Here is a 26,642-nt window from a genome sequence, read left to right as displayed (position 1 = left end):
ATGATAAAATAATAATAATAATAATTACATTTCGTGCAATTTATATACCTCTTGATTCCAAAAAGGCAAAAAAAAAACCATCAAGAGCAGTTTACAAAAAGCATTGAAACCGCCCGTAAAAAACAAAACAGATTTAAAACAGCCATTGAAGATATGCAGGTAATTAAACACACAGATAGATAAGAGAGAAATTCACAAGGCACTTCCCTACTTATTTGTGTGTTCAATACATGCGGAAGGCGCTCCTCGCAAAGCCTCCTGGGAAATGCAGTCCTCACCCTCCGGTCCCGCCCTCTTCCTCCCTCCAGAGACGCCGCTCATTGGTAGCCGCGCGTGATGGGCGGAGACGAGGGCGTGTCGCCGCCGCCGCCGCCAGGGGAGGAACTACGCCTCCCAAGCGTCCCCGCGCGCGCCCTCTCTGTTGTTGTCGTCGCCGACGCCGTTCCAGTGGCTCGAGCCCCTCCGCGGCGCTCTTTCGGGTCCGCAGCGGCCTTCTCCCTCCGCGCGCGCCTTCCCTCCGCCCGCCGCCCTTTCCCCCTCCCCTCCCCGCCACGCTCCTCCTCTCCCCCGGCCTCGCCGCTCACGCGAGCCCCCGGCTTCACCCGAGGCCTACCCGTTCCCTCCGACCATGGCGCGGCCGTCCGTGCCCAGCTCGCAGAAGGCGCTGCTGCTGGAGCTGAAGGGGCTCCAGGAGGAGCCCGTGGAGGGTTTCCGCGTCAGCCTGGTGGACGAGGGGGACCTCTACAACTGGGAGGTGGCCATCTTCGGGCCCCCCAACACCCACTACGAGGGGGGCTACTTCAAGGTGAGACGGCGCGGGGGGGTGGCTGGGGGTCGGGGGTCGGAAACGCACACGGGGGTTGGGCCCTACTCCAAAGGAGACCCGCTTTAAAGTAGAAGGAAGTGGCTGGGTCGGGTCCTTTGCTCTCCAAGAGGGTCTATTCTGAAGCAGGGAGAGTTTTACTTCAGAGGAGACCCACTGAAAGTAGAAGGAAGTGGCTGATTTGGGTCCTTTGGCCTCCTTTGAGGCAGGGAGAGTTTTACTCCAAAGGAGACCCACTGCAAGTAGAAGGAAGTGGCTGGTTTGGGTCCTTTGGCCTCCAAGAGGGTCTATTCTGAAACAGGGTGAGATTTACTCAAGAGGAGACCCACTGAAAGTAGAAGGAAGTGGCTGGGTTGGGTCCTTTGGCCTCTAAGAGGGTCTATTCTGAGTAGGGAGAGTTTTACTCCAGAGGAGACCCACTGAAAGTAAAAGGAAGTGGCTGGCTTGGGTCCTTTCCCCTCCAAGAGGGTCTGCTTTGAGGCAGGGAGAGTTTTACTCCAGAGGAGACCCACTGAAAGTAGAAGGAAGTGGCTGGGTTGGGTCCTTTGGCCTCCAAGAGGGTCTGCTTTGAGGCAGGGCGAGTTTTACTCCAGAGGAGACCCACTGAAAGTAGAAGGAAGTGGCTGGTTTGGGTCCTTTGGCCTCCAAGAGGGTCTATTCTGAAACAGGGTGAGATTTACTCAAGAGGAGACCCACTGAAAGTAGAAGGAAGTGGCTGGGTTGGGTCCTTTGGCCTCTAAGAGGGTCTATTCTGAAACAGGGTGAGATTTACTCAAGAGGAGACCCACTGAAAGTAAAAGGAAGTGGCTGGCTTGGGTCCTTTGCCCTCCAAGAGGGTCTGCTTTGAGGCAGGGAGAGTTTTACTCCAGAGGAGACCCACTGAAAGTAGAAGGAAGTGGCTGGGTTGGGTCCTTTGGCCTCCAAGAGGGTCTATTCTGAAACAGGGTGAGATTTACTCAAGAGGAGACCCACTGAAAGTAGAAGGAAGTGGCTGGTTTGGGTCCTTTGGCCTCCAAGAGGGTCTATTCTGAGTAGGGAGAGTTTTACTCCAGAGGAGACCCACTGAAAGTAGAAGGAAGTGGCTGGTTTGGGTCCTTTGGCCTCCAAGAGGGTCTGCTTTGAGGCAGGGCGAGTTTTACTCCAGAGGAGACCCACTGAAAGTAGAAGGAAGTGGCTGGTTTGGGTCCTTTGGCCTCCAAGAGGGTCTACTTTGAGGCAGGGAGAGTTTTACTCCAGAGGAGACCCACTGAAAGTAGAAGGAAGTGGCTGGGTTGGGTCCGTTGCCCTCCAAGAGGGTCTGCTTTGAGGCAGGGAGAGTTTTACTCCAGAGGAGACCCACTGAAAGTAGAAGAAAGTGGCTGATTTGGGTCCTTTGGCCTCTAAGAGGGTCTATTCTGAGTAGGGAGAGTTTTACTCCAGAGGAGACCCACTGAAAGTAGAAGGAAGTGGCTGATTTGGGTCCTTTGGCCTCTAAGAGGGTCTATTCTGAGTAGGGAGAGTTTTACTCCAGAGGAGACCCACTGAAAGTAGAAGGAAGTGGCTGGGTTGGGTCCTTTGGCCTCCAAGAGGGTCTATTCTGAAGCAGGGTGAGATTTACTCCAGAGGAGACCCACTGAAAGTAGAAGGATGTGGCTGATTTGGGTCCTTTGGCCTCCTTGAGGGTCTATTCTGAGGGTCTATTCGCCTTAATGTTCCCATTGTAGTTGTGGCTAACTTGGGACCACTGTCCTCAACTGGGTCTGCCCTAAAGCGGGGCGGGTTTTAGCCAGTGTTCGTCCTACACCAGAGGAGACCCATTGAAGGTAAAAGGACGTGGTTGGCTTTGGGGCCCATGGACTTCAGCTAGTCTGCTGTGATGGAAAAGTCGTACCCAGTGTTAGTTTTGCTCCAGAGTAGACCCGTTGAAATTAAAGAACAAGGGTGACTGGGGTCCACTGACTTCAGTGGGCCTCCTTTGGAGTAAGACAATATGTACCCAGAGTGGAGCCATTGTGATTAATGGACGTTGCTGGAGTTTAGACAAGTTTCTGGACACATGACACACCTCTTTATGCTGTGTTTTCAGGATCCACCCCCATTCCCGTGACTGATTTGGCTCTACTCTGAAGTAGGACCTGGACAGGTTACGACCCTTTGCCTTGAATCATTTCTATCCTTCTAAAAAGAGAATAAACTTCTTTTCCTTTCTCTCCCCTCCTCTGTTTAAAACGAAGGCAGTAAATAGCTTAAGGCGGTATCCAACCTACATTATACTAAGCCCTTTGAAAGCAATGGTCTTAAAATTATCTCTAACCTAAGAGTTGTGTCCAGTGTTAGTCATGTTCAGAGCGGAAGGCCATGGAAATCAGAATTATGAGCAACAGAAGAATGGCGTGAGTTAGCAGAGCTAATGTCCCATCTAATTTAAGCATCCTGTTTTTACAACGAGCAACCAGGTGCCCGTTTTGGGAAAACCACAAACACAACAGCAACACTTGCAGTTCCCAGCAAGCGGCGTTCAGACTGCAGAAGTAGAGCATAGCCATGATGCATTGTAATTCCTCTATGAATTTGTCCAGTCCTCTTTTAAAACCCTCCAAGTCTGCGACCACCGCTGTCTTCCGCAGGAGCGAGATCCATGGGTTTCTCTCCCCTGTCCTCATTTAATCCCAATTAACAGTGCTAAGAGAGGGACGCACGTGGCGCTTTGGGTTAAACCACAGAGCCTAGGACTTGCTGATCAGAAGGTCGGCGGTTTGAATCCCCGCAATGACCAAGTTTAAAAATCTCTGCCTCAGACCATAGTTAATACAGCCGTAGCTTGGTTATCGTATGGGACGGGGTGAGCTCCCGTTGCTCGGTCCCTGCTCCTGCCCACCTAGCAGTTCGAAAGCACGTCAAAGTGCAAGTAGATAAATAGGTCCCGCTCCGGCGGGAAGGTAAACGGCGTTTCCGTGCGCTGCTCTGGTTCGCCAGAAGCGGCTTAGTCCTGCTGGCCACATGACCTGGAAGCTGTACGCCGGCTCCCTCGGCCAATAAAGCGAGATGAGCGCCGCAACCCCAGATTCGGTCACGACTGGACCTAATGGTCAGGGGTCCCTTTACCTTTATAAGTAAGTAGGAGTTCTAAAATGTTTTTTCCCCTCCTTGCCTACTGCCAAAAACCTAGGATGGACTTTTTAAAAGTGAAGAAAGATAAAATTTATACCCCCCTGAGTTTACATTTTCATATTAAAGGTTTGGCTTGATGTAAGTGTACAGATTTTTGAAGATCTGAATATTGCAGATAAGATCTGAACATGACTATATTCATGACCGATGAGCTTTTCATTGCTGCTGTTAATAATTTTATACTCTCCTTTCGATCCTTACTTTATAAATGTGGGCAACTATATCTGTTGCCCTGTTCAGGGAAGTTTTTAATGTGTGACCTTTTAATGTATTTTTAATCTTTGTTGGAAGCCGCCCAGAATGGCTGGGAAGCCCAGCCAGATGGGTGGGGTACAAATAAATAATAATAATAATAATTATTATTATTATTATTATTATTATTATTATTATTATTATTATTATTTCTTGCCTGTCCTGAATCTTCCAACTGTTCGGTTTCATTGGAGTTCTAGCATTAGGAGGAGGGGGAAAATATCTGTCTACTTCCTCAATGCCATGCAAATTTTTTTTACAATCTTGAGTCATCTTCTCCTCTCGCTCACCTTCTTCCAAAACTTGAAAAGAAAATAAATCGGATGTTGTAACCTTTCCTTATTAAAATTTCCAAGTGAAGCTCTGAATAAATTCTAAACTTAGGGTTTTGTCCAACGAGACTACACTTGGAGGAGACCATTTGAAAATAATTGGCCGAAGTTAATTGGATCTGCTTGGGGTAGGACTTAATAGGACGGCAATTTTAAGAGTATAGTCATACTGTTGAGTAGAACCATCAAACTTAATATGGCCAGGTCATTCTCAAGAGTAGACCTGCTGAAATGAATGGTCTCGAGTTAGCCATGATGAACTGACTCGAGGGTGTGACTCTCCATGCAAAACTAACTGTGGGTTGTATCCAACATTAGTCAAAGCTATTGAAATTAACGAGCACGGCTAATTTAGCTCGATTAATTTCAGTGAGCCTGTATCTGGCTGAAGCCACCTTGGTGGATACTCACTGAAATCAGGTTAAGTCATGATGAACTTAATTCAGGGTTAGCATCATTTTACTGGGTCGGCTCTGCATATGATTCCCACGCCCCCAGCTACAACCTTATAAATATATGCAAATAATTCTAATGTGTGTACACTAAACGGAAATGCTTGATAATTCTTATCTGAGTCAGTATGCATGACATTGCACTGCAAGTGTATTTTATTGCTGTTATTTATAAATTTCCTTTTACATGGGCGTCAAGGCGATTCACAGGCATGCCATAAAGACGACTAAAAATACCGTATTTTTCGCCCCATAGGACGCACCAAGTTTTCTTGGGGGAAAATAAAGGGGGGGGAAATTATTTCCCCCCCCCCAGGTGCTTGTGGGGCCGGCGGCGGGAAGAAGTGCTCTTCACCCCGCCGCCCGCCTGCAGACCAGGTCCGGGGACAGCGGGAAGATGCGCTGCGCCTCCCCGCTGTCCCCGGAGCTTGTGGGGCTGGGGGCAGGGAGAAGCACGCGTCTCCCCGCCGTCAGCCTCCAAACCACATCGGGAGACAGCGGGATGGCGCCGTTCCACCTCCCCGCTGTCCCCCGACCTTGTGGGGCTGGCGCTGCGGCTCTCCTGAAGCCTGGAGAGCGAGAGGGGTCGGTGCGCACTGACCCCTCTCGCTCTCCAGGCTTCAGCGAAAGCCTGCATTCGCCCCATAGGACGCACACACATTTCCCCTTCATTTTTGGAGGGGGAAAAATGCGTCCTATAGGGCGAAAAATGCGGTAGCTTTAAAAACAGTAAGCAAAACAACAACAACAGCCAGTAGCCACAGGTTTGAAAACTACACAAAAGGGCACCTAGGTCAGAGACCTTTTCACCCAGCTGGAAAAGCCTGCCAAAACAAAAAGGTGTTTAATTGTTTCCGGAAAGTGCAGGTAGTAATAATTATTTACCCACCCGCCTTGACTCATCTGCCTGGGTGGCAGCTTCAGCACAATATAAAAACATAATAAAACACCAAACATTAAAAACTTCCCTATCCAGGGCTGCTTTCAGGTGTCGTCTAAATGTTGTATAGTTGTGTATCTGTTTGACATCTGATGGAAGGGCATTCCGTAGGGCTGGCGCCACCACCGAGAAGGCCCTCCACCTGGTTCCCTGCAACCTCACAGTTTGGGAACTGCCAGAAGACCATGGGGATGGAACTCAATGTCTAAGCCGTGTTAGAAAGTGGTATAACAAAACTAGGAGCCAAATGGCTCCTAGGACCTGGATTTTGGATGCCAAAACAGAGTATCTAGTCACCATTTGGGGCAGGGGTGGGGAGGTCAGCAACACTTTCCCCCAAAAAAATATTTTTTATTGATTTTCCAATATTATAACAAATGTAACAACAGACAAAGAAAAAAGAAAAAACATTACAATATTAAAAAATATATCTTAACTATTATAATCCCATTTTTGTTATCATTGTTGGGCGACTTCCACAAATCCCCCTGGCTGAGTTTCCATATAACTCATTGTAGCAGTTTTCCAGCACTATTTTCATACAAAATTGACTTGTTCAATCAACTTCTTTCTTTTCATTTTGACTTCGACCCATGGTATTGTACGATTTCACATATTTAATGCCTAGGCCAATCTGTTACTCCAAAGTATTTCTATTTAAGTTATCTTAACATATTTACCATATTTTTCGCCCTATAAGACGCACCTTTTCCCCTCCAAAAATGAAGGGGAAATGTGTGTGCGTCCTATGGGGCGAATGCAGGCTTTCGCTGAAGCCTGGAGAACGAGAGGCTTCGGTGCGCACCGACTCCTCTCGCTCTCCAGGCTCCAGGAAGCTATCCACAAGCCTTGCACGCCCGGGGGGAGTTCCCTTCGGAGGACGCCCCATGCTTCGCGCTGGTGTCTGCAAGCCTTGCGCACCCGGGGGATCTCCCCCCGGGCGCGCACGGCTTGCGGGCGGCAGCTGGCAGCGCGTAGCACGGGGCGCCCTTCGGAGGACGCCCCGTGCTCCGCGCAGGTGTCGCCAAGCAGAGCGCCCCTCGCGCCAGGCAGACATCGGCCAGCCCCACAAGCTCGGGGCACAGCGGGGAAGCGCAGCACCGCCATCCCACTGTTCCCCGACCTGGTTTTGGGGGGGAAATAAAGGGAATTTTTTCCCCTTTATTCCCCCCCCCCAAAAAAGTAGGTGCGTCCTATGGGACAAAAAATACGGTAATTCCATAGTCTTTAAATTTCTTCCATTCCTCTTGATACTCCTCCTTCTCCTGGTCACGGACTCTTCTGGTCAGGTCGGCTAGCTCCCCAAAGTCCATTATCTTCATCTGCCATTCTTCCACTGTTGGTACTTATTGTAATTTCCAATTTTTGCCCAGCAAAAGTCTAGCTTCTTAACATATACATCAAGGCTTCAAAGCACATACATTTCAGTAATCTTTGAGCGTCAGCCAGGCACAAAAAATGGCACCCAGACTTTTGGAGGTGCTCACAAACGGAGGGTCTTTAGGTGCAAAATACGCCTGGCGCCCTGCTAATTTCAAACCCTGTGTCCAAGCAGAACAATGGAGGTTGGGGGTGCTAACTTGAATAAAAAATTGCAGGGGCCCAGGTAAGCTCCGCCCTGCATAATCAATCCCATGACACAGTGCTCACACAAACCATTTGAATGGGAATGCCCATCAATTTTGTGGGGGCCCGTCCCCTGCAAATATTTTATTGTGGGGATGGAGACTACAGGATCGAGGCCCGTTTAGGACATTAAAGGTTTGCACCAGCACTTTGAATTGCACTCAGAAACAGACTGGAAACCAATGTCTTTTAGGGCTGGTGTTATATGGTCCCAGCGGTCGCTCGCAGTCACCAGTCTAGCTGCCGCATTCTGGATTAGTTGTAGTTTCCGGGTCACCTTCAAAGGTAGCCCCACATAGAGCGCATGGCAGTAGTCTAAGCGGGATATAACCATTTTGTTCACTCGCAGACAACTCGGGGGTTGCTGCGCTCATCTCGCTTTATTGGCCGAGGGAGCCGGCGTACAGCTTCCGGGTCATGTGGCCAGAAGGACTAAGCCGCTTCTGGCGAACCAGAGCAGCGCATAGAAACGCCGTTTACCTTCCCGCCGGAGCGGTACCTATTTATCTACTTGCACTTTGACGTGCTTTCGAACTGCTAGGTTGGCGGGAGCAGGGACCGAGAAACGGGAGCTCACACCGTCATTGCGGGGATTCGAACCACCGACCTTCGGATCGGCAAGCCCTATTCTCTGTGGTTTAACCCATAGCGCCACCCATGTCCCATAGGGCCTTATGAGTTAGTACCAAAATCTTGAACTTGAGAAAACCCAGTGTTCCACAGCAGTGCCCAAGTGTTGACAGAGATTACCGTATTCTTTGCTCTATAAGACTCCCTTTTTCCCTCCTAAAAAACAAAGGGGAAATGTGTGCGCATCTTATGGAGCGAATGCAGGTTGTGCAACTATCCCGGAAGCCAGAACAGCAAGAGGGATTGCTGCTTTCACTGCGCAGCGATCCCTCTTGCTGTTCTGGCTTCTGAGATTCAGAATTTTTTTTTTCTTGTTTTCCTCCTCCAAAAACTAGAGAGAAAAATACTGTAATTTTAAGACATCTTAAGTGCTAAGGTTGCAGTCCTTTGCCTGCTTTCCTGGAAGGCTGCCCTGGTGAATACAGTAGACTTACCTCTGAGTCAACACATCCTGACTGGCTCTGTAGGTACGTAGAAGTAAAAATGAAGTTTATAAGAAGAGGCTTCCAGGATCAGACAATTGGTCTTTTTAGTCCAGCTTCCTGTCCTCATATTCACCACCCAGATGCCCCCCAGCACGACCCGAGTGCAACATTATCGCTCCCCACTTGTGATTCATGGAACTGTAGAATTGGAAGGGACCCCGCGGTTCATCTAGTCTGACCCCTCTGCAATGCAGGAATCTGCTTTAAAAACTCCCAATAAGGGAGAGTCCACTAATGTTCCAGCTTTTACCACCAGGAATTTCTTCCTGGTGTTTAGTCGGAATCTCGCTTCTTCCTGTGACACTGAACTAGGTATTGTTGTTGTTTAGTCATGTCCGACCCTTCTTGACCCCCTGGACCAGAGCACGCCAGGCCCTCCTGTCTTCCACTGCCTCCCGCAGTTTGGTCAAACTCATGCTGGTAGCTTCGAGAACACTGTCCCACCATCTCGTCCTCTGTCCTCCCCTTCTCCTTGTGCCCTCCATCTTTCCCAACATCAGGGTCTTTTCCAGGAAGTCTTCTCTTCTCCTGAGGTGGCCAAAGTCTTGGAGCCTCAGCTTCAGGATCTGTCCTTCCAGTGAGCACTCAGGGCTGATTTCCTTCAGAATGGAGAGGTTGGATCTTCTTGCAGTCATGGGACTCTCAAGAGTCTCCTCCAGCACCAGAATTCAAAAGCATCAATTCTTCGGCAATCAGCCTTCTTTATGGTCCAGCTCACACTTCCATAAATCACTACTAGGAATACCAGAGCTTGAACTATACGGACCTTTGCTGACAAGGTGATGTCTCTTGAACTAGGTGTAGACATAGCTAAACAGGAGTGGTGGTTATCCCCATAAATGAATAGGCACGTAAATATCCAAACAGGAAGCATGTAAGTACAGATTTGATTGCATAAATAGGAGATCTATTTTATGCACATGATTAAAACATCTAGGCTGTTTTCCCACCCTGTGAGCCTTCCAGGCAGTGTATGAAAATATTCATTAAAAATAAACAAACATTAACCCTCGCTATTAAAAACAACAAAGGAGCAGAATTGGTTTTATTTTATTTATTTTGTTCCGTTTGCGAGCAACTTCTCAAGAACCACCTCGAAGCGATTTCGCAGTAAAAGCACCAACCTTTTATTTTTTTCTTTAAAACTGTATGTAAAAAACGGTTAGGCGATTCCATTCATAAAAGAGATTTCACACCTGATACACACAATGGAACAAGGGGGAAAGCAGGCAATAGAGGCAGCAATCTCAGGGAAGCAGAGCTAGTTGCTTAACCAGTATTGAAGGCCCATTGAAATATGTAATTAGAACGGTAAATAATAATAATAATAATAATAATTTATTTTTTACCTGCCCTCCCCAGCCAAGACCGGGCTCAGGGCAGCTGACAACCAATAATAAAAACAAGTTGATTAAAATACAATTTAAAAGATTAAAATACAACATTAAAACAATTAGGGAGCGATCTCTTCATAGGAGGAGAAAGGAAAAACAAAGAGGGGGAGGGAATCAAACTGATTCTGAGCCAAAGGCCAGGTGGAACAACTCTGTCTTAAAGGCCCTGCGGAAAGAAATCAGATCCCGCAGGGCCCTGGTCTCATGAGACAGAGCGTTCCACCACGCCGGGGCCAGTGTTGAAAAGGCCCTGGGTCTGGTTGAGGCTAATCTGACTTCCTTAGGGCCCGGGACCTCTAGGGTGTTGCTGTTTATGGACCTTGAGGCTCTCTGTGGGGCATACCGGGAGAGGCGGTCCTGTAGGTATGAGGGTCCTAGACCGTGAAGGGCTTTAAAAGTCAAAACCAGCACCTTAAATCTGACCCTGTACACCACCGGGAGCCAGTGCAGCTGGAAAAGCACTGGGTGAATATGCTCCCATGGCAGAGACCCCGTGAGGAGCCTCGCTGCAGCATTCTGCACCCGCTGGAGTTTCTGGGACAGCTTGAAGGGCAGCCCCACGTAGAGCGAATTACAGTAGTCAAGCCTGGAGGTGACCGTCGCATGGATCACTGTGGTCAAGTCAGGGCGGGAAAGGTAAATATAGAAATGTCCAAATATGAACAGTGTTGTAAATAGCCACACGCTGTGAAGTGAATATACAGATGGGAAATATATTAAGTGTAGGAACTATAAAGTGTGCCAGTATAGAGGTAAACAAACTTTGGGCTGCCAATCTAGGGCATGGATCCCTGCCAAGTATGTTTCTGTGAATTCCTCTTCTGAGTATTTCAAATTCTAATAATAAGCAGTCCTTGGGGTGCTCAGGGATGTGCTGCGAAGCCTGGTTTTCTCGCCTTCCAAGGTGACCTAAATAATAGGTATATAACAGGAAGTACCCCATGGCAATGCCAAAAAAGGAGATCCGTTTCACAGTTCCTGAAGAGTCATTGCTTTTTGTTAGTGTCCCAGCATGATTCATCCCCTAAAGGCCTTACTCAGGGGCCTTTTCTACAGGAAAAAAAAGAGAAGACAAGAATTAATAAACACTGCTTAGAACTCGTTTTAAAAACGATTCGCAAAGCCACATATTTATAAAACCCTGATTTTCTCCATCAACATCTTTCGCATAAAAACTTACTAGGAAACCCCTACCAAACGGGATTGCTTGTCCCACGTGCAGACGTAGTAGCTCACAGGTTTACTCATAAGTAGCTCAGTGCTAAACTCCTAAAGGACCTGCAGGAAAATAAAATAAAAGAAAGGAACGTATAGGCCAGGCATGTCCAAAGTCCGGCCCCTGTGGCAATTTATTTCCTTGGGTAAAATTCCACCCCCCAAAAAATAATAATAATAATAATAATAATAATAATAATTTGGTACTGTCAGGTTTTTAATGTAAGATGTTAATTAAAGATATGCCCATATTGCACTCCTACTGCCAGCGGACTAAAGACTGTGTGATCGAGATCGCAAGTCACTGTGTGCATTGTCCCATAATCTTTGCTTTAACGTCTTTAGGGCGCCTTCATAACCCAGGTAATACAGTTGCGGGGGGGGGGGGGTTGACAGACCGGATAAACGCTAGAACATTAGCAGTGGCCAAGTTTTTATCGGTGGTTGCAAGAACCAATGATCCCTATATTCTGAACGAAATGCTTGTTTAACCTGGAGGTAGGCTGTCTGAATTGTGTATTGCTTTGTCGCGATTTGCTGGGTCTCTGGACTGTAATAAAGGTTGATGATGAAAAATAAAAATTGTAAAATAAAAAAGCTCAACAACTTCAATCCTAAAAAAAGGTCAACATAAAATCTGGCCCTTTTTGAAAAAAGTTGAAAAAGGTTGGGGCCAAATAAACACTCAGCTTCTTTCTTTTGTTCGTGGCAATTTTTTTTCCTGGGACAGATTGTTTAGCATATTCTAGATTGTGTTTTTAGAGCGCATTGATTTGCTGCAAAAGCCGGACTTCTCTCAGTCTTTGACATTGTCGTTCTAGTCAGTCAGTAACACCAGGGGTTTTAGTGCTTATCTCATTCCAAGTATTCAAATAATACTATTTCCCTATTTCCTTGGGTCTCCAGCTGTATTTGGTGGACTAGAGTTCCCATCATCCCTGACCACTGGCCTTGCTAGCTAGGGATGATGGGAGTTGTAGTCCGAAAACAACTGGAGACCCAGGTTTGGGAAACAGTGTTCTACAGCCTATTAAATGTGTCTGTGGGAAGGGTGTGTGTGTGTGTTGTTGTTGTTTTATCCTGTATTTTATTCTGCAAACTGCCCTGAGACCTTATGGCGAAGGGTGTATACACAGCTAATAAATAATTTTCTCCAATCCCCTGATCTTCTCTTTTCCCTCAAAAGTTACAGACTTGTGGAACCATTCTTCCCGGTAATAATGGAAATATGAATCCATCTCCCTTCTTCACCCAAGTAGTAACTGACTTGGGCAATTGTTTTGCATCTTCCTATTTTATTTTCACCGGCATGGCAATGAGGTCTGGAGTAATTCACCCCTAGGGACGCGGGTGGCGCTGTGGGTTAAACCACAGAGCCTAGGACTTGCCGATCAGAAGGTCGGCGGTTCGAATCCACGCAATGACGGGGTGAGCTCCTGTTGCTCGGTCCCTGCTCCTGCCCACCTAGCAGTTCGAAAGCACGTCAAAGTGCAAGTAGATAAATAGGTACCGATCCGGCGGGAAAGTAAACGGCATTTCCGTGCGCTGCTCTGGTTCGCCAGAAGCGGCTTAGCCCTGCTGGCCACATGACCCGGAAGCTGTATGCCGGCTCCCTCGGCTAATGAAGCGAGATGAGCGCCGCAGCCCCAGAGTCGGCCACGACTGGACCTAATGGTCAGAGGTCCCTTTACCTTTACCTTTAATTCACCCCTTGCCGAAAATTGGGCAGAGGCTTGTTTTTTCTTCTTCCTGGGTGTACGTTTAGTAGGTCATCGGGATCCACAGGAAATAAACAAACGAGCTGCTTCCTCTCAGCCAGTTTTGGCCCGGGAATCTGCTTTGGATTGGTTTATGAGCCTGTTTTGCAACTTTGAGGTTCCTGCCCATCTGGCCTTTTTTGCCTCTTACCTGACGAACCTGTCTGAGTCAGATTGGGAGTTGGCTGAGACCAGGTGGTTGGGTGTTCTTGTATCTTGGCATATCTCCTAAAACCCAAGCCCTAGGGCTCGCCACCAGATGACACCAGCATATGGGGATGACGTCTCTTGTTTCGTCGCATAGGTGATAATATCAAGCAACACTAACATGAGTTTCATATGCCTGCGGCTCAGAAGAAAGCCTGCTGGAGTTTTGCATGGCTTCCTTCCAGGAATCATCGCATGCCATTGTTTAAGAGTTCCTAGCAAAGTTATTTACATGGTATTGGCAAACTACCTTACGACATAGGGACGCGGGTGGCGCTGTGGGTTAAACCACAGAGCCTAGGACTTGCCAATCAGAAGGTCGGCGGTTCGAATCCCCCCACGATGGGATGAGCTCCCGTTGCTCGGTCCCTGCTCCTGCCAACCTAGCAGTTCGAAAGCACGTCAAAGTGCAAGTACAGTGGTGCCTCGCAAGACGAAATTAATCCGTTCCGTGAGGCTCTTCATCTTGCGGTTTTTTCGTCTTGCGAAGCACGGCTATTAGCGGCTATTAACGGCTTAGCGGCTTTAAGAAAAAGGAAACAAACTCGCAAGACGTTTCATCTTGCGAAGCAAGCCCATAGAGAAATTCGTCTTGCTGAATGACTCAAAAAACGGAAAACTCTTTCGTCTTGCGCGTTTTTCATCTTGTGAGGCGTTCGCCTTGCGAGGTACCACTGTAGATAAATAGGTACAGCTCCGGCGGGAAGGTAAACGGCGTTTCCGTGCGCTGCTCTGGTTCGCCAGAAGCGGCTTAGCCCTGCTGGCCACATGACCCGGAAGCTGTATGCCGGCTCCCTCGGCTAATGAAGCGAGATGAGCGCCGCAGCCCCAGAGTCGGCCACGACTGGACCTAATGGTCAGGGGTCCCCTTTACCCTTATGGTCATCGTGTTGCCTAGACATTGCTGACTTAAACAAAAATGGTTCACCCATCTGTACTTTGAAGACAGTTCCACCATTGCTGGAATGAGATAAATAAAAGATACTCAGCTTTGTGGTTCAGGTGGAATCCCATTGGTCGCTTGCTGTGTCACATGACCCCCTGCGCAGAACAATGCGGGGCAAAGCCACGCAGACAAAAATCAAACAGAGGAGAAGGTTAGCAGAATAACACCTTTTGTTCTCGGAGAGGCACCGGTTTTTCCAGATGGCGGCAGTTCTCTCGGCCTCCCTTTCCCCAGAGGGAATGCTCCAGGTCTGATGACGAAACATACCTTCCCTATGGGAAAGGTTGCAGCATATGGGACTTTTGAAAAGCGAGAACGACGTTTCTAAAGTGATGCATGACATTGGGGAAAGCCAGAAGAGAAAGTTCTCCCTCCCCGTAACACTAGAAAGTGTGGACATTCAGTGAAGCGGAATGCTGGGGAATTTAGGACAGATCAAAGGAAGGACTTAACGTATTTTTTCATGTACAGTGGTACCTCGGGTTAAGAACTTAATTGGTTCCGGAGGTCGAGTTAGGGCCTTCTCGGTGGTGGCGCCTGCCCTGTGGAATGCCCTCCTGTTAGATGTAAAAGAGAAAAACAACTACCAGACTTTTAGAAGACATCTGAAGGCAGCCCTGTTTAGGGAAGCTTTGAATGTTTGATGGACTATTGTATTTTAATGTTTTGTTGGAAGCCGCCCAGAGTGGCTGGGGAAGCCCAGCCAGATGGGCAGGGTATAAATATATTATTATTATTATTATTATTATTATTATTATTATTATTATTATTATTATTATTATTATTATCCTTCTCTTCCCCCTAGAAGAAATAATCAGAACACTCAAGTAAATTTGACTTAAGATTCCAGGCGGGGTTCGAAAGCACTTAAGATGTCTTAAATAACCCAGAGGTGTCTTTTAAATAAAAGGACTCATTCTACTCATGTAAAAATACGCAGATTCCCGGTCCATCCGTGGGACGGATTTAGAAGGCGATTGGGCCGGATCCGGCCCCTGGGCCTTAGTTTGCCTTCCCCTGCTCCAAGGAGCTGTGCATGGCTCGCCTCGATTTTGAGCCTCACAACAGCCCTGTGAGGTTGGCTGGGCTGAGAGGCCGTGCTTGGCCCAAGAGCTTCGTGGCCTAGTGGGCATTTGAACCTCGGCCTCCCGGTCCTAGCCAGACCCTCTGACTTCTCCTATTTGTGTCTGGCAACATTCTGCAGCTCAGCGCTTTTATGGCATGAGCTTTCTCTTGTCTCTTTCTGAAAATCAGCAAAAGCTTGGTTGCCCGGAGGTGGCTCTTGTTTGGCGCAGGGAAAGAGCTCCCGACGAGCCCGGGCAGGTCTCATGCTCTGTCCCGGCTGAGGCAAACCTGGGCAAGGCTCGAAACCTCCAAATGCCAGGGCGGCTTCGGAGGAAGTTGGTTGCCATGTGTGACTCAGCTCTGCTCACAACACAAACGGGACTGCCAATGAGAGGAAGGGACGGGTCTTGAGTCTGGGAAGGAGCCTTCCCCAGCCATTGGCTGAGTTGCTGTGATGTCATGGAACGTTCGAAAGTACCTGGAAACTTTTGGCATGACTGTGTGGTGAATTTCGTTTGCACTTGGTTGCAGCGTCTAAAAATTAGCAATTTGCTACTGGGGCAGGTCCAGTTGCAAGCGCGCAGGGGATGGGTAGGCAAACTAAGGCCCAGGGGCCGGATCCAGCCCACTCGCTTTCTAAATCCGGCCTGCGGGCGGCCTGGGAATAAGCGTATTTTAATCAGAGTGTCCTTTCATCGTATTTTTCACTCTATAAGACGCACCAGACCACAAGACGCACCTAGTTTTTGGAGGAGGGAAACAAGAAAAAAAAATATTCTGAATCTCAGAAGCCAGGACAGCAAGAGGGATCGCTGCGCAGTGAAAGCAGCAATCCCTCTTGCTGTTCTGGCTTCTGGGATAGCTGCGCAGCCTGCATTCGCTCCATAAGACGCACACACATTTCCCCTTACTTTTTAGGAGGGAAAAAGTGAGTCTTATAGAGCACAAAATACGGTATATAAAATGCATCTCTGGGTTATTTGTGGGGCCTGCCTGGTGTTTTTACATGAGTAGAATGTGTGCCAGCACTTTGAATTGTGCCTAGAAACTCATTGGCAACTGGTACAGTTGGGTGCAGGGCAGGCCAATTGCAATTCTAACTTACTTGTTCATTGCTGCTTCCACAACCACTGACACCTCTCCCGTTCTCTGTTCTCCGCAGGCTCGTCTCCGATTCCCTATTGACTACCCTTATTCACCACCCACCTTCCGTTTCCTGACCAAAATGTGGCATCCAAATATATACGAGGTATGGTGGCACACTGGGACATGGGCGTCAAGCTGGGGTGCCTTGCTGGGATGCCCTGGAATGTGGGCAAAAGACTCCGTCTGCCCCCCCCCCCACGGACACACACAAAAACACAGACTATTTTTCCACATATAAGATTTGTTTATTTATTTATTTGCTCTTTTTTTTCAGTCAAAAATTGGGGGTCATCTTATACAGTCATACCCATAGCTGTCAACCGTCCCTTATTTGGCGGGAAAGTCCCATGTCCCGCTGCTGTCCCTTATTGATGATGTCCCTGAAATTTCCCGGGTTTCAAAGGAAGCAGCTCCTCTCCCTCCCTCCCTGCCGGCCAGGGAGGAGGGAGGCTCCAACTGTGTTGCTTGGCTGCGTTGCTCACCCAATAAGGAGTCTGAGAACGACTGGGGGGTGGAGCTTGCATGCCTTGTGCCGATCAAATCGGCCGCATTGCCTGGGGACTCGCCTTTGCTCAGCGCTTCCCAGCGGAGAGGTGACGGTGGTTTTCCTTGCTGCATCCCCTTTGCTGGGTTGCTGTGCTGTGGAAACCACCGCTTGAGGCTTCGTTTGGCTGCTGGCTGGGCTTTCTACCTTTGGCTCGGAGGGGCTCAGAAGTTGAACCTACCTGTGCTTGGAAAATCCCTTATTTTGGCTGCTGATCCCTTGTTTTCGAGGCTACTGATCCCTTATTTTCAAATCTGTAAGTTGACAGCTATGGTCATACCTCGTGTTGCATTCCGCTCTTCTTATGGACTTTCAGGTTATGAATGCGGCAAGCCCAGAAGTGTTTACTTCCGGGTTCGCCGTATGCGCAGAAGCGATTTCCGTGCCCGGACGAGGCGCTCTAGTTGCGGACTTTTCGGGGTGCGAACGGCACCCTGAAATGGATTAAGTCGGCAACTAGAGGTACCACTGTATACCTAACTTTGGACGACCTCTGCAAACAACTTTGGCCAACTTTCTTCAAAAAAACGCCCAGAGTTTTGATGTTTAAAATATCAATTTCTTAATTCGGAGTTCAAAACCATAGGGGTGGTCTCGTACATGGAAAAAATAATGGTATATCCATCTTTCAGACCGGGGACGTTTGCATTTCCATTCTACACCCTCCGGTGGATGACCCACAGAGTGGAGAGCTGCCTTCGGAAAGATGGAATCCCACGCAGAATGTGAGGTGAGGCCTGAGCTGCAGTTACGCTGTCCCTAGTCTGTCGTCGTAAGATTGCCCAGCCCTCCCATCACGGGCAAAGTGAAGCAGTCACATCTGCAGGTGGACTGATTGAATTGATTGAATTTAAGCTTGCCTAGCAGGGACGCGGGTGGCCTAGGACTTGCCGATCAGAAGGTCAGTGGTTCGAATCCCCGCAATGACGGGGTGAGCTCCCGTTGCTCGGTCCCTGCTCCTGCCAACCTAGCAGTTTGAAAGCACGTCAAAGTGCAAGTAGATAAATAGGTACCGCTCCAGCGGGAAGCTCCTGCTGGCCACATGACCCGGAAGCTGTATGCCGGCTCCCTCGGCCAGTAAAGCAAGATGAGCGCCGCAACCCCAGAGTCGGCCATGACTGGACCTAATGGTCAGGGGTCCCTTTACCTTTACCTCTTTGCTGGGGGGGGGGGTCAGGGGGAAGCTAACAGGGGGGTGTCCTAGCAAGGCAGGCAGACCCACACCCTGTATTCCAGACATATCAATTCTACAATATTGTGCGGCCGAATGCCGTTTGTGTTTAGCCATGCCTCAACGAAACCGCTTGTGTGTTTGCGAAGCTAAGCAGGGTCCGGTATGGATTCAGACTGGATGGGGGACGAAGTGTTGAGATTCCTGCATTGCAGGAGGTTGAGGTGGACGACCCTTCCAGCTCTACAATTCTATGGTTCTTAAATTGAGTTCATTGTGTGTTTGTTGTTATTATTTTTTAAAAGCATTCTCCTGACTCAGAAAACCCACGGGAGGCCAGTTGACTTCAAAGCTGGATGATGAGCGCCCCAACCCCAGAGTCGGTCACGACTGGACCTAATAGTCAGGGGTCCCTTTACATTTACCTAGCAGGGAGGCAGGGAAATCCGGTGGATATTTCCGCATCTGGTGCCCATATTCCTCTGCCCTGGGAGTTGTTGAGAACAATTCCTCTGCCCTGGGAGTTGTTGAAGCTCTACCCGTCAACCGTATCATGGCTTTTGATTGGCTGCCTCTAATTTTGCATTATGCCCGGACGCCAGATTGGGGTGTGTAGCTGTAGAACCGACTGCGTTTGTCTTCGACAATAAAGAGTAAACTATCCGTCGTGTGCATTACTGGGCTGCCCTCGACACCCATCATTTGCTGAATTTAAAGGGGTTCTGTTTAGATATTTTGGAACCTTTATAAATCAAGGATTCTGGCTTCCATCCTTTGAGTCCGGTTCAGTGTTAGAAACACAGAGGTATAAGCTAGGTGCCCAATGGCGCCTTAAACCTAGGTTACAATCGCCACAATAGAATGTCTATTCACCAGGGGGTTGGTCTAGATGACATTTGGGTTCCCTTCCAACGCTACAGTTCTATGATCTCAACTGCGTTGCTTGACTGTAGCTTGCTCTTACAACAGTTCACTGGTCCCAGCATGCAAGGAGGTGAATCACACCCACTGGAAGCGGAAAATGGTACAGCTGTACCTTGGTTATCAAACTTTATACGTTCCAGGAGGCACGGCTTTTGGTTGGCTGCAGAAGGTTACTGCACTCAGAGGTTCAGCTTCCGAAAAACGTTCGCAAACTGGAACACTTATTTCTGGGTTTGCGGCGTTTGGGAGCCGATTTGTTCAGCAACTAAACCGTTTGATAACCAACTCTGGGGTTGCGGCGCTCATCTCGCTTTACTGGCCGAGGGAGCCGGCGTACAGCTTCCAGGTCATGTGGCCAGCAGGACCAAGCCGCTTCTGGTGAACCAGAGCAGCGCACGGAAACGCCGTTTACCTTCCCGCCGGAGTGGTACCTATTTATCTACTTGCACTTTGACATGCTTTCAAACTGCTAGGTTGGCAGGAGCAGGGACCGAGCAACGGGAGCTCACCCTGTTGCGGGGATTCGAACCACCAACCTTCTGATCAGCAAGTCCTAGGCTCTGTGGTTTAACCCACAGCGCCACCCGTGTCCCATACGATAACTATGGTCTGAGGCAGAGATTTTTAAACTGGGTGCTAACCTGGCTCCACGTCGTCGCAACTGGACCCACACTAGTAGCAGAATGCACTGGGCTAATTTCGGGCCCTGTTGACTCGGGCCAAAGCAGTGGCTGATCACAGCGGCTGATCAGATGGGTACAATCTGCCATTAAGTTCTCCTTCTTCCCTATAACTCGTTTCAGCAGCAGCGACACCGGTGAGTTCCTGCCGCCTCTTCCGCCCTCACCTTGTCATTTGCTTTTCCTTCCCCTCCCCACCCGCAGGACGATTCTGCTCAGCGTGATCTCGCTGCTCAACGAACCCAACACATTCTCTCCGGCCAACGTCGACGCTTCTGTGATGTACAGGAAGTGGAAGGAGAGCAAAGGCAAGGATCAGGAATACACAGACATCATCAGGTTGGTGGGAAAAGCCCCATGAAATTTAAGGTGCTGCTTTTGACCTTTAAAGCCCTTCACGGCCTAGGACCCTCGTACCTACGGGGCCGACTCTCCCGGTATGCCCTATGGAGAGCCTCAAGGTCCATAAATAGTAACACCCTAGAGGTCCCGGGCCCTAAGGAAGTTAGATTGGCTTCAACCAGAGCCAGGGCGTTTTTTTCTTTCATATAAATTTTTATTAATTTTCCAACACAATTGTACAATTTTATCCAAATTTTAACAAATTACTCTTTTTGGACTTTTTTCAGTTTCTCTGGTAATCATCCGTAATTACTCTTCAATACGCATTCCCTTCATTGTATTGCCATTTGTCTTCCCTCCCATTTCTATTTCTTTTTGACAATACCTCTTAAACTTTTACAGTGCTTCTTGAAACCCCGCTAGCGTTGTTTGCACGTCACATACATTTTTCAGATAATATACAAACTTTCCCCAATCTTCCATGAACTTTTGGTTTCGAACATAACTTATTTTCCCAGTCAATTTATCCAGTTCCGCATAGTCCGTCAATTTCATTCTCCATTCTTGAATTGTCGGTATTTCCTCTTGTTTCCATTTCTGGGCCAGTAAAGTTCTTGCTGCAGTGACTGCATACTGGAATAATTTACAGTCTTTTCTTCTTATTTCTTTTCCTGTGATCCCTAAAAGAAAAACTTCTGGTTTCTTAACAAAAGTATATTTTAACATCTTTTTCAATTCATTGTATATCGATTCCCAGAAACTCTTCACTTTCTTACATTAAAATGAGGCTACATTTTAATGTTTTAATGTTTCAATATTTTAATGTTGTATTTTAATTTTGTTTTTAAGTTGTAATCATTCAACTTGTTTTTATTATTGCTTGTAAGCCACTCTGAGCCGGCCTTGGCTGGGGAGGGTGGGGTATAAATAAAAATTATTATTATTATTATTATTATTAATAATAATAATACCGTTGTGGCACCCACAACCTAGGTTTAAGGTGCTATTGAGCTCCTCGCTTTCATATCTCAGTTTCTAACACTGGCCACAGGCATCTGTGAAAAGAGCATGCAGAACTAGATGGGTCATTGGCCGCATCCAGATGGTTCTTCCTATATTGTAAGAGCCAGGGTGAGGTCCCCCACCTGCATCCTTGGCCCCCCATAATCCTGGTCACCCTCCTTGTGAGGGCAAGCTCCAGTTTTCTCAGTAACCTCCTGAAAAACGCCCGGAATGATTCCGGTCTGCAAGCTCCAGCCTGGTCAGCAGGGGTAAGAGGCTCCAGAGCACGTATGGCAGGAAGTCCTCCCTCTTTGGAGCAACATTCCCCTGTATGTCCACTCTAGGTAAAGGTAAAGGGACCCCTGACCATTAGGTCCAGTCGTGGCCGACTCTGGGGTTGCGGCGCTCATCTCGCTTTACTGGCCGATGGAGCCGGCGTACAGCTTCCGGGTCATGTGGCCAGCAGGACTGAGCCACTTCTGGCGAACCAGAGCAGCGCATGGAAATGCCGTTTCCCTTCCCGCCGGAGCGGTACCTATTTATCTACTTGCACTTTGATGTGCTTTTGAACTGCTAGGTTGGCAGGAGCAGGGACCGAGCAACGGGTGCTCACGCCGTCATCGTGGGGATTCGAACCGCTGCCCTTCAGATTGGCAAGTCCTAGGCTCTGTGGTTTAACCCACAGCACCACCCGCGTCCCTGCTAGGCAAGCTTAAATTCAATCAATTCAGTCAGTCCACCTGCAGATGTGACTGCTTCACTTTGCCCGTGATGGGAGGGCTGGGCAATCTTACGACGACAGACTAGGGACAGCGTAACTGCAGCTCAGGCCTCACCTCACGTTCTGAAATGGGATGGAAATGCCATTCCCCTTCCCGCCGGAGCGGTACCTATTTACCTACTTGCACTTTGATGTGCTTTTGAACTGCTAGGTGGGCAGGAGCAGGGACCGAGCAACGGGAGCTCACCCCGTTGCGGGGATTCAAACCGCCAACCTTCTGATCGGCAAGCCCTAGGCTCTGTGGTTTAACCCACAGCGCCCCCCGCATCCACTCTAGGCAACAGGAAACGTTGCATTTGACTGCTTCAGTGATGATACATCCCACAGACCCAGCAGCCGATCCCCCCTTAACGCTCTTCTGCCGTCCGAATCCCTGTCGCAAACGAATGTCTTTTTTCGCCCAACTAGGAAACAGGTCCTCGGAACCAAGGTGGATGCAGAGCGCGACCAAGTCAAGGTCCCGACGACGCTGGCGGAGTACTGCGTCAAGACCAAGACTCCCGCGCCGGACGAGGGCTCGGACCTCTTCTACGACGACTATTACGAAGACGACGAAATGGACGACGAGGTCAACAGCTGCTACGGCGACGAAGACGATTCCGGCAATGAGGAGTCTTGACGAGGGACACCTCCCCCCCCCCCCGCCACTCTCGTCAGCCCCCTCTTTTTCTCCGCTTTCCCTCTCTGCCCCCTTCCCCCCACCGCTGCCTCCTGCTGCTGCTGCTGCTCCCGATAGTAGCAATAAACTATCTTGACACTTTTACTTGAACCCAGGACGCCACCCGGCTGAGACTCGGAAACAAAGCAAAAAAAACACAACCCCTCTCTGGCCCTGAGACACGAAACAGAAAGAAAGGAAGAAAAAAACTCTACCTCAAAAGGGAGACACTGCTTCTGCTGGAACTGGGGGTGGGGTGGGTTGCCTGCGTGCAGGGAGGGTTGGCAAATCTACAATTTGGCTTAAAATGCTGTGCGTGGTTTTTTTGTGTGCGTGCGTGTCGTCGGTTTGTTTGTTTTTTTAAGAAAAGGAGAAGCTGGGAGGGGCAGGAGAGGGGATGGGGCGTTCGTTCCCACCAAGCCGTGGCCTAATCCAGCGGCATTTTCTGCTCCCAGTTACGAAAGACTGCAAAAAAAGGGGGGACTTGTGATAAGTCCTTTGCGGAGCTTTGAGGGTGGGTGGGGTTTTGGAGGAAGGGCCTGTTTATTTTATTTTATTAGGCCATGTTAATTTGTGGGGAAGGGATTCTTAGTAAGGGCTCTCTAGTTGCATGGGTTGGGGGGGGGATAATATTTTTGCAATCTCATCGGCCACGTTAAGTCCAGATCGAAAAGTCTCCTTCCTCTCCTAGCTTGGCCCTGCAGTGTCACCTGGTGCCACTGGGTGGCGCTAGCACACCGACTGCTTCCTGTAGCATTTGACAACCCCTCTCCCCACCCCCACCCCGCTAGGTGATGTTTTCCCATCCACCTGTGTGCTCACCCCCCCAGCCTTTCTTGGAGTTTGCTTGGTGACTGTGCAGTTTCGAAAACCTATAGAGGGACGTTCTGAAAGGGGGTGGCAGTCCTGCAAAAAAAAGAAAGAAAATGAAATTTTGAAAATGACGGTTTTGTGGAATCAGGGAAAGCGGGGCGGGGGGGGGGCTTCTTTTTTTAAGCATCAAGGTGTGGGCGATTTCTTTTTTAGTTTGTTTTTTCTCCTAGTTTTTTGAAACTATTTAATAAAATGGACTTTGAAAGGAAGCGTGGTGTCGGACAGCAGCGTTGCCACAGTGCATCCTGGGTTTTGTGTCTTTTACAGGTAAAGGGACCCCTGACCATTAGGTCCAGTTGTGGCCGACTCCGGGGTTGCGGCGCTCATCTCGCTTTATTGGCCGAGGGAGCCGGCGTACAGCTTCCGGGTCATGTGGCCGGCATGACTAAGCCGCTTCTGGCGAACCAGAGCAGCGCACGGAAACACCGTTTACCTTCCCGCCGGAGCGGTACCTATTTATCTACTTGCACTTGGACGTGCTTTCGAACTGCTAGGTTGGCAGGAGCAGGGACCAAGCAACGGGAGCTCACCCCGTCATTGCGGAGATTGAAACCGCCGACCTGATCGGCAAGTCCTAGGCTCTGTGGTTTAACCCACAGCGCCACCGCATCCCTTTAGAGCCACCTAATTTGGTGGCTACCAATACCGGACACAGGAGGAGGGAAAATGCAGTGTTTTACATATGCATTGCATGAAGAAGTCCTTCCGTTTGCCTGTCCTGAATCTTTCAGCATTCAGCTTCATCGGACGTCCATAACTCTTATTTTCAGTTCCTCAAAACGAATACATTTAGGCAAGGCCAGAACCAGAACTGCATGCTCTATTCCAAATGCGGTTGCACCAGAAATTTTTACGATTGCATTCTTGATAACTACTGTTTTGTTTCCGATTCCTTTCCTAGCGTGGAATTTGCCTTTTTCCACGGCTACTGCAAACTGGGTCGACATTTTCACTGAGGTATGCGCTACACCCGCAAGGTTTTTGTTCCTGGTTATCCAGTACCAGTTCAGGCTCCATGTGCGTAGGTTCACAAGCCTCATTCGCAGACGAGCTGAGAGAGGAATATTGACTAACAATTCACACCACACTGAACAAAATACAGTTCCTAGGTTGCGGAGGGGGGAGGGAGCCATGACTGTGATACTGCTTTTAACAATACAGTGGTACCTCGGGTTAAGAACTTCGTTCTGGAGGTCCGTTCTTAACCTGAAACTGTTCTTAACCTGAAGACCACTTTAGCTAATGGGGCCTCCCACTGCTGCCAGTGCGCCGCCGCTGCCCGATTTCTGTTCTCATCCTGAAGCAAAGTTCTTAACCCGAGGTACTATTTCTGGGTTAGCGGAGTCTGTAACCTGAAGTGTATGTAACCTGAAGCATATGTAACCAGAGGTACCACTGTATGGTGTAGATGGGGCCTAAGGTGCTTTTTGAGACTCCTAGAGTGGCTGGGGAAACTCAGCCAGATGGGAGGGGTATAAATTATTATATTTGAGATTTCTGGATAGTTTGGGCTACACAACTCCCCCATCTGGCAAGTAGTAACATCTGTATCAGCAGGCAGTTGGAAGGGGGTCTGCTTTAGGAAGTGGTCGTGTCCCTTTGTCATTGGTGTGCAAAGGTGGTTGTTTAGTCATGTGTTCCTCTTCGTGACCCCCTGGACCAGAGCACGCCAGGCCCTCCTGCCTTCCACTGCCTCCCACAGTTTGGTCAAACTCATGCTGGTCGCTTCGAGAACACTGTCCCACCATCTCGTCCTCTGCCATCCCCTTCTCCTTGTGCCCTCCATCTTTCCCAACATCAGGGTCTTTTCCAGGGAGTCTTCTCTTCTCATGAGGTGGCCAAAGTCTTGGAGCCTCAGCTTCAGGATCTGTCCTTCCAGGGAGCACTCAGGGCTGATTTCCTTCAGAATGGAGAGGTTTGATCTTCTTGCAGTCCATGGGACTCTCAAGAGTCTCCTCCAGCACCAGAATTCAGAAGCATCCATTCTTCGGCCATCAGCCTTCTTTATGGTCCAGCTCTCACTTCCATACATCACTACTGGGAAAACCATAGCTTTTGCAAAGGTACAGTGCTCCTAACCATGGAGGCTTTATTGGACCATCAAATCCATTAAAAGAGCAAACTAATTTTAAAGCCCTTTTCAGGCTGATCTCTGGTCATTTTTTATTAACCCCCTCCACACACACACACTTTATTCCCTCGGGATTTTACATTTGGAAATGCGACACACTTTTATTTTTTTAATTGGTTTCAAAACCTTCGGTGAAAAAAAAAGCAAATTTCCAAACATCTGCCTCGAATTGTAATAACACCGCCTCTTTCAGCCTATTGTCCTATCCCGGCACCCGTTGATGTTGACTGTGACGTCAGACGTACGGGCGCTGGAGCGGAGACAACGGGCCAACTTGGACTGTGATTGGTCCGGACCCGTGCCCGTTTGGAGACTTGGCGTTCTCATTGGACAGCACCCCGTGAGAGTGGGGCCCCGATTGGTCGAAGCTGCTGCTCCCCCTTTGCTCTGCGTACGTGACAACCCCGGCGCCCCTCAGGCGAGAGGAGTGGCCCGACAAAAGCAGGCGGCCCCTTCCACCTATTGGTTGTCGCACCTGTCCATCTAACCGCCCCGCCCCCTCGCCGTCCCTCTTCGCGAACGATTCCTCTCCCTCGAGACCCGCCTTGCCGCTCATTGGCTGGCCGCGCACGTCCTTCAACGCCAACCGACGACAACCTTCCCCCCCCTCGAGCCTTCCAACCGCCGCTCTGGGCTCCACCCCGGCGGCTCTCATTGGGCCTCCCTGCTTGTTTCCGCCCAATCAGCGGCCTCGCAGACCCCGAGGGCTTCGTTTGGTTGGCTGCGGCCGGCGCTCTCTCCCGCCCACTCCCGCCGGCCTCTCGCTCCCCTCAGGCGAGCTGAGGAGGAGACCGAGGGCATAAAGCGGGGCGGGAAGCAGCGGCGCCGCCAAGAGAGGAGAAGCGGCCATGGGCGCCTGGGTTGCTGCGGTGCTGGTGTCGGGCGCGCTGCTGTGTGCCGTCGGGGGCGCCTTCGGGGCAGGTGAGGAAGCGGGTCGGGGGCGTTTGTGAGGGGGAAAGGCGTCGAGCGTCGCCTGAGGGGAGCGGGGGAAGGGTCTCTCCTCAGAGGGGAGTCAACGGGGCCTTACTCTCGAGTAACGCTTAGGCCTCTATGAGGGGGATGCAAACCCGACGGGGGTAACGTGAGAAACACATACACGTGTGTAACCCTGTAATC

General features: G+C 49.3%; 2 protein-coding genes across 2 annotated transcripts in view; both read left to right on the top strand.

The window, feature by feature from the left end:
- The first annotated feature begins 522 nt into the window (after positions 1 to 522).
- On the top strand, positions 523 to 23,604 carry CDC34 (cell division cycle 34, ubiquitin conjugating enzyme). Its single transcript, XM_081895903.1, has 5 exons — positions 523 to 805; positions 16,437 to 16,523; positions 17,597 to 17,694; positions 19,944 to 20,078; positions 22,273 to 23,604. Exons 1-5 carry the CDS (start codon positions 629 to 631, stop codon positions 22,481 to 22,483), a joined length of 708 nt encoding a protein of 235 aa, XP_081752029.1. The 5' UTR covers positions 523 to 628; the 3' UTR covers positions 22,484 to 23,604.
- Positions 23,605 to 26,260: 2,656 nt separating this feature from the next.
- Positions 26,261 to 26,642, top strand: part of BSG (basigin (Ok blood group)) — a 37,239-nt gene continuing 36,857 nt past the window's right edge. Inside the window, exon 1 of the mRNA XM_081895757.1 lies at positions 26,261 to 26,447. Coding sequence (XP_081751883.1) covers positions 26,375 to 26,447 — 73 coding nt within the window. The 5' untranslated portion in view covers positions 26,261 to 26,374. The remainder of the gene's footprint in view (positions 26,448 to 26,642) is intronic.

Source organism: Podarcis melisellensis (assembly GCF_964234715.1).
Source record: "Podarcis melisellensis genome assembly, chromosome: 18".
In the NCBI taxonomy this organism is placed as follows: domain Eukaryota; kingdom Metazoa; phylum Chordata; class Lepidosauria; order Squamata; family Lacertidae; genus Podarcis; species Podarcis melisellensis.
This window is presented reverse-complemented; position numbering and strand designations above follow the sequence as displayed.

Coding starts and splice junctions, on each gene's coding strand:
- CDC34 (XM_081895903.1), top strand. CDS start 629: ATGGCGCGGCCGTCCGTGCCCAGCTCGCAGAAGGCGCTGCTGCTGGAG. Junction 17,695..19,943: donor AATCCCACGCAGAATGTGAG/GTGAGGCCTGAG, acceptor CCCCACCCGCAG/GACGATTCTGCTCAGCGTGA. Junction 20,079..22,272: donor GAATACACAGACATCATCAG/GTTGGTGGGAAA, acceptor TCGCCCAACTAG/GAAACAGGTCCTCGGAACCA.